The 11858-nt window shown below is 40.2% G+C and overlaps 2 protein-coding genes across 2 annotated transcripts; both read left to right on the top strand.

The window, feature by feature from the left end:
• The first annotated feature begins 440 nt into the window (after positions 1 to 440).
• Positions 441 to 2675, top strand: LOC125498716 (ALBINO3-like protein 3, mitochondrial). Its single transcript, XM_048646977.1, has 6 exons — positions 441 to 483; positions 919 to 1094; positions 1215 to 1270; positions 1543 to 1603; positions 2290 to 2399; positions 2519 to 2675. The coding sequence occupies exons 1-6, from the start codon at positions 441 to 443 to the stop codon at positions 2673 to 2675; spliced, it is 603 nt and encodes a 200-aa protein (XP_048502934.1).
• Positions 2676 to 9455: 6780 nt separating this feature from the next.
• Positions 9456 to 11827, top strand: LOC104896443 (protein LYK5). The gene has a single exon (XM_010683193.4). The coding sequence runs from the start codon at positions 9546 to 9548 to the stop codon at positions 11625 to 11627; it is 2082 nt and encodes a 693-aa protein (XP_010681495.2). The 5' UTR covers positions 9456 to 9545; the 3' UTR covers positions 11628 to 11827.
• The last annotated feature ends 31 nt before the right edge of the window (positions 11828 to 11858 follow it).

Below are 11858 nucleotides of genomic sequence, written 5' to 3'. Positions count from 1 at the left end.
CGAGCAATGCAAGCTTCGATTATGGAGGGATGTGTCAAAGAAAACTGAAGAAGGAAAAAGAGTGTTTTGAGCGTAGGATAAAAACTCAAGAAAAGACAACTGCTCTAGTTTATATGCACAGATAAACGGTTGAGATTAAAAGAACTCTTCAACTCCTCTCTAGATTCCTGCCAAGTGTCACAATGAATTTAAGACCTAATAAAGTATTGGGCGAGATTTTCAGAAAGGCAATCATTAACTTTTCAAAATGCTTCATCTCCCTACAGTGACACGTGGCACCCAAAAAATTAATCCCTGCGAAAAATCAAACAGGTAAAAAATAGCTCGCGTCCACCAACAACATCCTTAGCGGTCAAGACCCCATATGATGTTGGGGGACTAGTTGTATGGGTATCACCCAAGCACATTAGCAAACCAACATGGTGAGTCCGCGGACATCAATGAGGACGCGAGCACGGCGAACTTCACCCACAACCCTAACAAGTCAGTTCCCCTACGCAATCCGACAACGTTGGCGGTCGCCTAATAAGACAAAAGCAGGGGAATCTTCCCACCTGTCAAGTGCGTCACAGCCATACTCGTGTCGAAGGATTACATGCCCTGTCAGAGGAATAATACTTCTATAAATACCCCACTAGTACTATTTTGCAGGGACATTCTCTCTCATACTAAAAATAGCTTATCTCTCTCTAATTTCTCTCTCTAAAATCCTAGTTGGACAAACACTGACTTGAGCGTCGGAGGGGGTTTCCTCACAACTACCCCGAGGGTAGCTCACGTTTGCTCGTTGTGCAGCTATTCAACAAAGGACATCATTCCCCATATCTTTGGCGGACTTCTCTTGAGGCCGTCAACTGTTTCATAACCAAAACAAGTGTTCTTACACATTGCTCATTATATATGCACTAAATGTTCCAGAACTTTGTCTTCAACATCCTGTCATTGGCCAAAAGTTGGGACTATCCAAACAGGCTTTAAATGTATCTGCTGATCATGAAAGGAATGAAAGTGAAAGCAGATCAGCACCTCCTGATGCTCCAAGAAAACGCGGACCAGTCTCTGCACATAACTTATCCCCTCTAGAACTGGTTGAGGTGAGTGGGAAAATCATGAATCTTATACGACTAAGTGACTTCTCTTGAAGATAATGATTTTAGGTGTCATGTACTTGGGGACATTCGTTTAAAATAAATTTATATTTCTATTTTTAATAGCTTTCAATTGATTACCTGGCTGCAGGAAGAATCAATAGAGCACTTCCATTGCTGAGGTAATATCATTATTGCCTGCTTTTACCAATTGTCGCAGTTGACTCTCTAATTGCTTAGCCGAACTAACTCTTGCAATAGACTGGCACTTGACAAGGATCCTGAGTGCTATATGGAAAGTAGGGATTTCTTATTCTCTTTTTGTAACCTAACATAGAGCTAAGAGTTTCATGATTTGTTTGTCATCCCGGAGAGTAGACAGGATCTCTCCATTTTCTCTAGGATGTGAGTGGTCCATGATTTTAAAATTTTAAATCAATGTTTGAGAATGCAGGAAGGGGAAAAATAGGGGGTGTTTCGGGAATATATTGTTTTACTACTTCAGTGACCGTTTGGTAGACGGTTATAAATGATGGTCACTGGAAAGAATGTGTATGCAAATTTGTGAGAAAAATCAAGATTCATTACCATGGTAATGCAAACTCACCACAAAATATCCATTTTTCTTTATGATTTTTCATTTCCACCAGGCCAATACCACTCGTAGGTGGTTATAAATGATGGTTATAAGATTGGATTTCTATGTAACTTTATCAGAAGATTCATTCCAATGGTAATGCAAGCTCACCCCAAAATATTCATTTTTCTGTATGATTTTTCATCTCCACCCAATAGTCCAATACCACTCCCCCACTAGTAATGGATGGTAACGAAAATTCATGAAGAGCTTGGAGATGAATTTGCTTGCTCATAGAGATCACAAGATTGTTTTTATTGATAAATTATATTTAAAGTCTCATTCCATTATCACAATTTATTAACGGGTTGTAGGTATTACAACTTACAACCCCATGATATGAATTGGAGGAAAAGAAATGGAGAGTCCTAATCCCTTGGAGAGAACTCCCTAACTATGATAACGTTAAATTTAGTGTTTTCCTGTGTCACGCCTTTTACGTTTTGTTCCTGTCAAAAAGGAAAGAATATATTTCGAATTTTTGTGAACCTACAATTCCCAAGTCTTATTAAAGTGTGAGCTAATCCGTTGGTGGTGTATTGTTATTACTCTATTATTTGTCAGCGGGAAATAGCTGAATCATTTGCACACTTGGAAAGATTGAGGGACATCAAGGTGCCGGAAGAGTCGACAGCAAAGGCTCGTTACTATGAGGGATTAATGGTGTTTGCCTGGTAGGTTTGGTTACTTTTTCTTAATGATATTGCAAAGTGGAAGATATCAAGATACAAAAGTCCAATTGCCACACTTAAGTCACTAACGATCTTTTGATATTGATCTTTTGGGATTGTAGTTTCTTAGTCAACGAGGGTCGTAAAGATGAAGCTGCCCAATACTTGCGCATGGCCAGCGTCTTTGATCCTCAGTATAATGTACATTTGGAGAACTTGGAAAAAGATGCCGATAATTTTGTTGGTGATCTTACCAGCAGCCGGAGAGCAGATTATTAAACCTACTTTATACGAAGCATACAAAATTTTGTTGTAAAACATTTTCTCCCCTTTTCAATTTAATATTTTTCATGGGAACAACCTCAGGAATTTTGAACTTGTATATATGCATGTAATTTAATTTTAGTGTACAAAAAAATACTCATTTTATTATTAAGCTTCGTACGTGTAGGTACAGTTTGACAACAACGGCATGAGATGAATAACGACGAATAATTCTTTTGTAGCATTCTACAACAAAGTCATTTTGTATTGATCTATCTCTGATGAAAAAATCTTCCCTTCGTAATTCAATGTTAAAGTTTTGTGTGATTTTGATTTAGTGTATAATTGTCAATGTTTATCCCTATTTTCCCTTTCTCTATGACGAGTATTATGTCTTATGTGGCTTTCTGGGTAACATAAAATTCACTAGTACCTATCACTAAATCACTGTAGAAAACTCAAGATCCATTTCCTACAATCGATGATTCTATATATAGTTTGTCTCATTTGAGGTTCTTATCTCAAATCTAAAAGGTTTGGAGTGAAGAATAAGAAAAGGTTACGACTATCTGACAATTCACAAACCATTGTCCCTAATCTCATTCTTTGGAACAGGGTTTGTTTCTTTTTCCTTTGCAGATCTATAAGTTTGTTAATGATCCATTGTCACAGACAATCTAACTAGGCACTCCAAACGTGCAAATAATGTTTGTATGTAGGAAAGATATAACCTCTTTATCTCTTACCTGCTGGAATGCCCCTACTTCAATCCACTTAGAAAAGTAATCTATTAAAACTGACATAAAGACCATTTGATCTGGAGCAACAGGTAGTTTACCTACAATATACATGCCCCACCTCATGAAAAGCCAGGGAGTTAAGGTGGGGTTTAGTATTTTAGCTGGTTGATGAGACATATCTGCATGCTTTTGGCAGCTTTCACACTTATCTACATACCTCTTGGCGTCGTGACGCATCATTGGCCTATAATATCCATAAGCCAGGATTTTATTTGATAAGCTTCTACCTGCTATATTGGATCCGCATTCTCCTTCGTGAAATTCCTTGAGTGTAACTTCCCATTGGTCTTGCTTTAGACATCTTTGTAGCAGTTCATGGCTGGCAGAAGCTTATTTAAACAGGACACCTAAAATTTCGTGGTACCTTGTAGCTTTCATTTGTAACTTCCTGGCTTCCAGCTTGTCTTCTGGTAATATGTCCTTCTCTAGGTAGTCAAGTATTGGTTGGATCCAGTTAACACTTCCTGCATTGTAAGCGCCATCGTGTATTGTGTTTACCTGCTTGTTGATGGTTGGCTCTGCTAGGTGGGCGATTGGTATTAAGCTAAAGTCGCATTTTCTAAGTGTTAATCCCAAGTTGGCTAATGCATCAGCTTTGGTATTCTTGTCTCTTGGGATCTTCCTTACATCAAATACTTCGAACAATTTTGCTTTTTCTTTAGCTAAGTCTAGATATATTGCCATCTTGGAGTCTTTAGCTGCGTATTTGCCTTTTAACTGGCTAACTATCAATAAAGAATCACTAGACACATGCAATTTGTTAGTTTTCAAATCGTGTGCTAGGACCATGCCTGCAATTAAGGCTTCATACTCAGCTTCGTTATTAGTAGCTTTAAAAGCACAACATATGGAACGTACTATCATGTCCCCTTCTGGTGACTTCGGGGCCATACCTATGCCATCTCCTCTGAAATTAGAGGAACCATCTACATATAGCTGACAGGTACCTACCTTACCTACTTGGTTGATATGGCGCACTTCTTCTTCAGCTGCTACTGCTAGGTCAGGACTGAAGTCTACCACAAAGTCAGCTAAGGCTTATAATTTTATAGCAGTTCTTGGTAGGTACCATATATCATGTGAACTTAAAGATATAGCCCACTTGGCCATTCTCCCTAAATATTCAGGTTTTCTCAATACAACCTTTATAGGGTATTTAGTTAGAACATGTATGGGATGGGATTCAAAATAATGACGTAATTTTTTCGATGCCATATATAAGGCTAGTACTAACTTTTCTAGTGAGGTGTACCTTGTTTCAGCAACGTGCAAATATTTGCTTACATAATACACGAGTTGCTGCTGATTCTCAGCTTCCCTTGCTAATACGACACTGACTGCTTTGCTGCTCACAGCTAGATAAAGCTGGAGCGTCTCACCTGTGGATAGTTTTGAAAGTAGCGGGGGTTGCGCCAGGTAAGCTTTCAAGTCTAGAAACGTTGTTTCATGCTCTGCTATCCAGCCACCCTTAGTTCTTTTTCAGCACATGGTAGAATTGGTGGCACTTGTCTGACGATCTAGTTATGAAGTAGTTGAGCGCAGCTACTCTACCTGTCAGCTTCTGGACCTTTTTTAAGTTTCTGGATGTTGATTAATGCTTGCACCTGGTATGGGCTAGCTTATATCCCTCGCTAGGTGAAACGTCCTAGGAACTTCCCTGCAGGTACTCCAAAAGAGCATTTAGTAGGATTAAGCTTCATTTCGGACCTTTTTAATATCTCGAAGGTATCTTGTAGGGGGGCAACATGATCTCCAGGTTGCTTTGACTTTACTAACATGTCGTCTATGTAAACTTTCATTGTGTCCCCTAGCTGCTTTTTGAACATCTTGTTTACTAGCCTCTAGTAGGTAACACCTGCATTTTTTAGCCCAAAAGGCATTACTTTGTAACAATATATACCTCTTTCTGTCATGAATTCTGTTTTCAATTGATCTTCTAGATCCATTAATATCTTTTTGTAGCTAGAATATGCATCTAGAAAGGTGAGCCTCTCGTGCCTAGCTGTTGCATCCAACAGGGCATCAATGTGTGGCAATGGAAAATGATCTTTTGGACATGCGTTTTTGAGGTCGGTGAAGTCGATGCAGACTCGCCACTTGTCGTTCTTTTTGCCGACGACAACTACATTGGCTAGCCAATCTGGGTATTTGACTTCTCCGATTTTTCCAGCTTTCAGCAACTTTTCCACCTCTTCGTTGACTATCAGGTTCCTCTTTGGGTGCGAAATTTCTTCTTTTTTTGCTTGATAGGCTTCGAGTTGGGATCTACATTCTACTTGTGAGTTATTATATCAGGTTCAATTCCTACCATGTCTTATATCAGGTTCAATTCCTACCATGTCTTCATGATTCCATGTGAAGCAGCTTATGTTTTCTTTTCAGAATTCGATAATTCGTTGCTTCTCTTCAGCTAGTAAGGATGCTCCAATCTAGGCAGTTTGCTCTGGCTTTGCTGGGTCTAGCACCACTTCATCTACATCTTGTTCATTTGGCTTGATGGGTGCTAGACCTTGTTGTAGTTGCTAGCTGGATTATTTCTTCGCCTTGAGGGATATGCCATAACATTCTCGAGCTAGCTTACGATCGCCTTTAATTTCTTGTACGCCCCATTTGGTAGGGAATTTGATGGTCTGTTGATACGTAGAGGGCACAACTTTCAGCTTATGAATCCATGGTGTCCCCATGATGATGTTGTATGTTGAGGGACAGTCCATCGCGCTAAATCTTGTATGCAGGTTGACTGCTTTGGCATAGGTGAGGAGGGTGATCTCTCCAAGGGTCCTAGCTGGATCGCCACTGAATCCATATAGGACAATCGCTTTCTTGATGATATCTTCTTCTTGCAATCCCATTATTTGAAGGGCATTTTTGAACATGATATTGGCTGAGCTGCCACTCTCTTCATCAAACAGTTGCTGACAATTAGGGAGACGACTAGTCCATCATGGTGGTCTGCTTCCTCATCCCCATCTTCTTCATCGAAGATGATGGTCATGCTCTGGAGTTTCTTTTCTTCTGCATTCCTATGCTTCGTTGGTACAGCTTTGGAGCCTTCTCGAGTGAATCTCTTAGCGGCAGAATAGGTTAGTCTGCATATCTCAGATCCGCAAGATATAGAGTTGATTACCTTGTCATGTGTAAGCTCAAGTGGAGGTCCGAATTATTTGTTGTTATCGTCAGGTTGTCCTCCTTTCTGACCCTTCTTCCCCATAAGGTGCTCTAGGTAGCCTTTCTTGAGTAGACAAGCAACTTCTTTTGTCAAGGCATTGCAATCTTCTGTAAGATCATTGTGATCGCCATGGTAACTACACCACTTGGTAGTGTCCTTTTCGCCTTCCGACTTGTCACTTTTTCGTGGCCATCTTGATGTTGTTCCCATCTTTTTGGGTGCGTTTACCACGCCTTCTACATCCACGTTAAAGCAATAGGAGGAAGTAGGGGGTAATCACTCTCATCTACCTTACCTGAAGTCTTTCTAGCCACGTTGTTGGTACTATCATTCCTCTGATAAGGTTGGTGACGCCAATCAATCTTTTTCTGACCTTGTGATTTACGATCGTAGCTATATTTGTCTCTGTACCTGGACACATCATCTTCCTCGACGCGGATTTCAGCCATGGCTCAAGCTCTGACCTCCTCGAAGGTGTTGCAAGGATATCTGGTCAGCTCATAATATAACCTGGATTTGTACGCCAGTTCTCTCCTGGATCCTCGATAGCTATGGGGACGTCTAGGTTCTTGACTGATATCATTTCTTTGTTGAACCGGTCGAGGTACTGCCGCACAGCTTCGTTTGTTTTCTGAGTGATTCGGTACAGGTCGCCTATATGCTTCTCCAGGATCCTGCTGCTAGCAAATTGCAGATAGAACTTGTTAATCAAAGCACCGAAATTTGGAATTGTACCTAGTTTTAAACTGATTAGCCATTGCAAAGCTGGTCCTGATAAGGTGGCTCCAAACAATTTGCACATGGTGGCCTCCAAGAGATGCTCAGGAATAAACAAGGTCCATATCGTCTGCTTGTACTGCGCCACATGATCGTAAGGATCTGCCGATCCATCATAAAGGTTATGAGTTTGATACACATTGATCTTCTTGGAGATCCTGGCCCTTGCAATTTCATTAATGAAAGGGGATTGAGCGTAGCCATTGGGAGACTCGTCAGCTACGAGCGTTGGTGCTCCAGGCAACTTCGCCAGCATGCGCATGATTTTCTTATTCTGAGATTCCAGGAGTGCGAGCTTCTGAGCTGCAGGATCAGTCTCATCTTCTTCTTTCCGAGTTGATCTTAGCTTCCTCTTCATCTTCATTGTTGTTTGAGTCAGATAAATTGAGATTATGAGGAATCACCATGCGGCCACGAGGCTTAGCTGCCTTGCTGCTTTTGACAGATTCCAGCTCCTTCCTGAGATTTTCAATGGTTTGCTAGGATTCAGATTTGGATCGATGGAGATCGTCCTGGGCCTTCTTCAAGGCAGCCATCATTTCAGCAGGGCAAGGGTCGACCATTTTGGAATGAAATGTTCTTTTGTGATTTGTTTTGGAAGAAAGCGGTTTTATGAGAATTTTAGCTGTAGAGCCCCCACGGTGGGCACCAAACTGTTGATGCCACATTCTGCACAGGCAAAACTTAGCTAAGGATCTACAGCTACAAGTAACACTCAGCTAGCACAAAAGAGATAAACTTGCTGCGAGAGAAAAATAAACAACGAAATCAAGACACCAAAGATGGTGACGCGGAAAACCCTAGGAATAATGGTAAAAAGTGCGGGTGGCTATGAGTCCACCAATCCACTATCAATGTTAAAGAGTTACAACTTAGGCTAGATACTTTTGTAATGTCAAATGTAAAGAACAGTTGTAGCAATGCGAAGTACTTAGAATGTAATTACCTAATGTGTTTTATCAGTCTTTTCCTTTTATATTTATACATGTAAATTTAGCTACCATTGCCAAGTTAACCGTTATAAACTAACTCCATATCTTTCGCCACTTCCTCATAGAATCATGGGAAGAGCTTCACTGTTGTTGCGCTTGAACTTCTCCTCTTTTGTAGACTTGGTTACAACGTCTTCTTCAACGAGTCTTGGTCTCTTCTTAAAACATGTCCTCGTCATATTATCTATTTAATCAGCTTGTGTACTTATGATCACTATCTGGTATCCTTAGCTGGCTCCAACTAGCTGCGACAACTACATTACCCGCGACACCCAGCTTAGGCAAATATCTGGGACATAACAATTGTGTTAACTAAGTAGTAGTGGATTAACAACAGTCCATTCTCTGAGAATATTCCAAAGATTGGTAGTTTTTGTGTGTGGTTAACTTTCTGGGGTTTGCTTTTTGATAAAAATATGCTTCATCAAGTCTGCAACTCTGCCATTGATCAAATATATCTGTCAAAAAAAGAATGCAAGCATTGAAGTTTAGAATTGTTTTTACTGCTCTAAACTTATTTTTGCTGATCGGTCGATTCTCTATTGTTTTTTCTTCTTTGGGTTAGTAGTTTTTACTGAACTGAACCACACTTATTGATAGTGAAATCAAAGCTATTTTTGTTTAAAGTGAACTGTGCTAGACCTTACCTGGCGGAGCCAGATTGCGAATTGGACTACATTAGACACAGAGGTCCATCAACACTAGTTGGATCGGACTAAAATCGGATGTTAATTTATTTTCCGATGGTTGCCATATTCCTATGATCTAGTCAATTGCCAAGTGTCAGATACAGTTTGGCTATCACCTCAGTCCACTCTCATCAACATTACAAAAACATACTCCGCCGTGCACGCCGTGGTTTCTACAGTTTAGTTTTATAAAGGCCCCACATCTTTTTATTCTAGCCAATAAAATAAAGATAGAAAGAAAAGATTCCATTTCATTGGATGACAAAGTCAAGTCAATAGCAATACAATAACTCGTCACATAACCCCATAATTCTATTCTGCCAACCCATTTTATATTATTCAACGGTACTAAAATACCTCAGCACACCAATAAATAACCATATCATAATTTCACAACTTTATGATAGCCTTTCATTTGCAATAACCACATTGTTTTTGCACACAACATTCATCCTCTCATGAGGAACTCTACTTTACTTTTGCTATTCATTACAATCACAATCCTACAATTCCACATACGGCAATCAACCTCACAGCAAACATATTTGAACAACGATCAACTAGATTGTAACAACAACAACAACAACGCCACGTTCGGTTTCCAATGTAACGGAAACCGCTCTTCGTGTACAGCTTATGTTACCTTCAGATCACAACCGCCTTCCTATGGAACTCCTCCTAATATTGCCTTCCTCCTCAACTCTAGTGTTTCCGAAATCGGACAGCTTAATAATATATCCGAGTTGGATCCTATCCCTGCTGGCCGCCTCATAATCGTACCTGTCCGTTGCTCCTGCACAACTACAAGAAACCGCGTCAGTAACACAACAAACAGGTTCTACCAACATAATGCACGGCATAGGTTGCAGACACTAGGTGATACTTATTTTTCGACAGCAAACAATACTTATCAAGGGTTGACAACATGCCAAGCTATGATGGCTCAAAATGTTTATAACATGACTAACCTTGTACCTGGAGATGAGTTACTGGTGCCACTTATGTGTGCCTGTCCTACTGCTGAGCAACAGAGACAGTACGGGTCTCAGTATCTGCTGTCTTATATTGTTACTTGGGGTGATACTCCGACTCGTATAGCTCAGATGTTCGGAGCTGATTATCAGAGTGTTTTGGATGCTAATGACCTTAGAGAAGATGATATTATCTACCCTTTTACACCAATCTTAGTGCCTCTGACATCTACTCCTAGGCTCACAAACCTTCCTTCGCCTCCACCTCCTCTGCCACGACAATTTGATGCTCGTACAAGTGATGGTAGTGGTCCTGATACTGGTGGTGGTGGTGCTAACAAGGGATTGTTTATAGGAATTGGGATTGGAGTTGGGGTTGTGGTGCTTATTCTTGGGTGTTTCCTATATTGGTTTTGTGTTATGCGCCCTGCAAAGAAGAAGCCGCTTCCTGTCTTCAAGAGCGAGGAAAAAGGAGCTTACGAGGTTACTGAATCATCATCCCTCTTTACACCATTGCCAGTATCTTATACCAGTAGTCAGACCAGTAACAAATCATCATCTATGGGTTTGGATGGATTGAAGCTTGCAATTGGGTCATTGACTGCTTACAAGTTTAAGGAAATTGAAAAGGCAACTGGGAATTTTAGTAAGGAAAATAACATCAAAGGATCCATGTTTAGAGGTGAGTTTAATGGTGATGAAGCTGCAATCAAGGTCCTGAAAGGTAATGTTCCTAATGATGAGATTAACATTTTGAAGCATATCAATCACTCCAACATAACTCGGTTATCTGGGTATTGCACCCATGATGGAAACACTTATTTGGTTTTTGAGTATGCTGAGAAGGGTTCACTTGATAAATGGCTTTTACCCCAAGAGAAGCAGCAATCTGAAGGCTACGATGATTCGCTCTCGCGACCTGTTATAGGTTGGAAACAAAGAGTTCAAATTGCCTGTAATATTGCTGATGCTTTGAATTACCTGCATAGCTATATTCAACCTCCTTACATCCACAAAAATCTCAAGAGTACCAATATAGTCTTAGATAGCAACTTCCGAGCAAAGATCACAAATTTCGGCCTAGCAAGAACTATCCAAGATCAAAGTGAAAACGGAGTCTTACACTTGACTAAACACGTGGTTGGAACTCATGGTTACTTAGCCCCTGAGTACATAGAAAACGGGGCGGTGACCACAAAACTCGATGTGTTTGCTTTCGGGGTTGTAATGCTTGAGCTCTTATCAGGAAAACCAGCTGTGAAACCATCAGGAACTAACAAAGGAGGTGCAGATGATTTGTTGTTTATAGTGATCAGAAAGGTGTTTGAGGGAGAAAATGTGAGAGAGAAGCTGGTGGAATTCATGGACTCTAATTTGAGAAGGGAATACCCCTTGGATTTGGCATATACAATGGCTCAATTGGGTTATAAATGTGTGGATCCAGATTTTAACTCTCGACCATCTATATCCGAGGTCTCTATGACACTCTCAAAGATATTCTCTTCGTCTTTGGATTGGGATCCGTCTGATGAACTTGCAAATTCATCTTCCTTGAGTCATACCAGATAATCTTTCAGGTCTTACACAAGATTCGATCCGGAATATTTTACTGCTGCATACATATTATCTTTGTAAAATGCTGTTCAATGTAAATATATTTATGTGCTGCAGATGTATTGCCAACTTGAAGATGTAATTTTTATAGAAGAATCTCAGAGATAAGTTTTTCATTCGTTTGATATAATAGTACAGTTTTTGTTGATTTTTGGTATGATTTTGAGCATTAGTGATTCAATCTAC

This window comes from Beta vulgaris, chromosome 6 (assembly GCF_026745355.1).
Source record: "Beta vulgaris subsp. vulgaris cultivar EL10 chromosome 6, EL10.2, whole genome shotgun sequence".
NCBI lineage: Eukaryota > Viridiplantae > Streptophyta > Magnoliopsida > Caryophyllales > Amaranthaceae > Beta > Beta vulgaris.
Note: the sequence above shows the minus strand (reverse complement) of the source record. Positions and strands in the feature narration are given on the sequence as shown.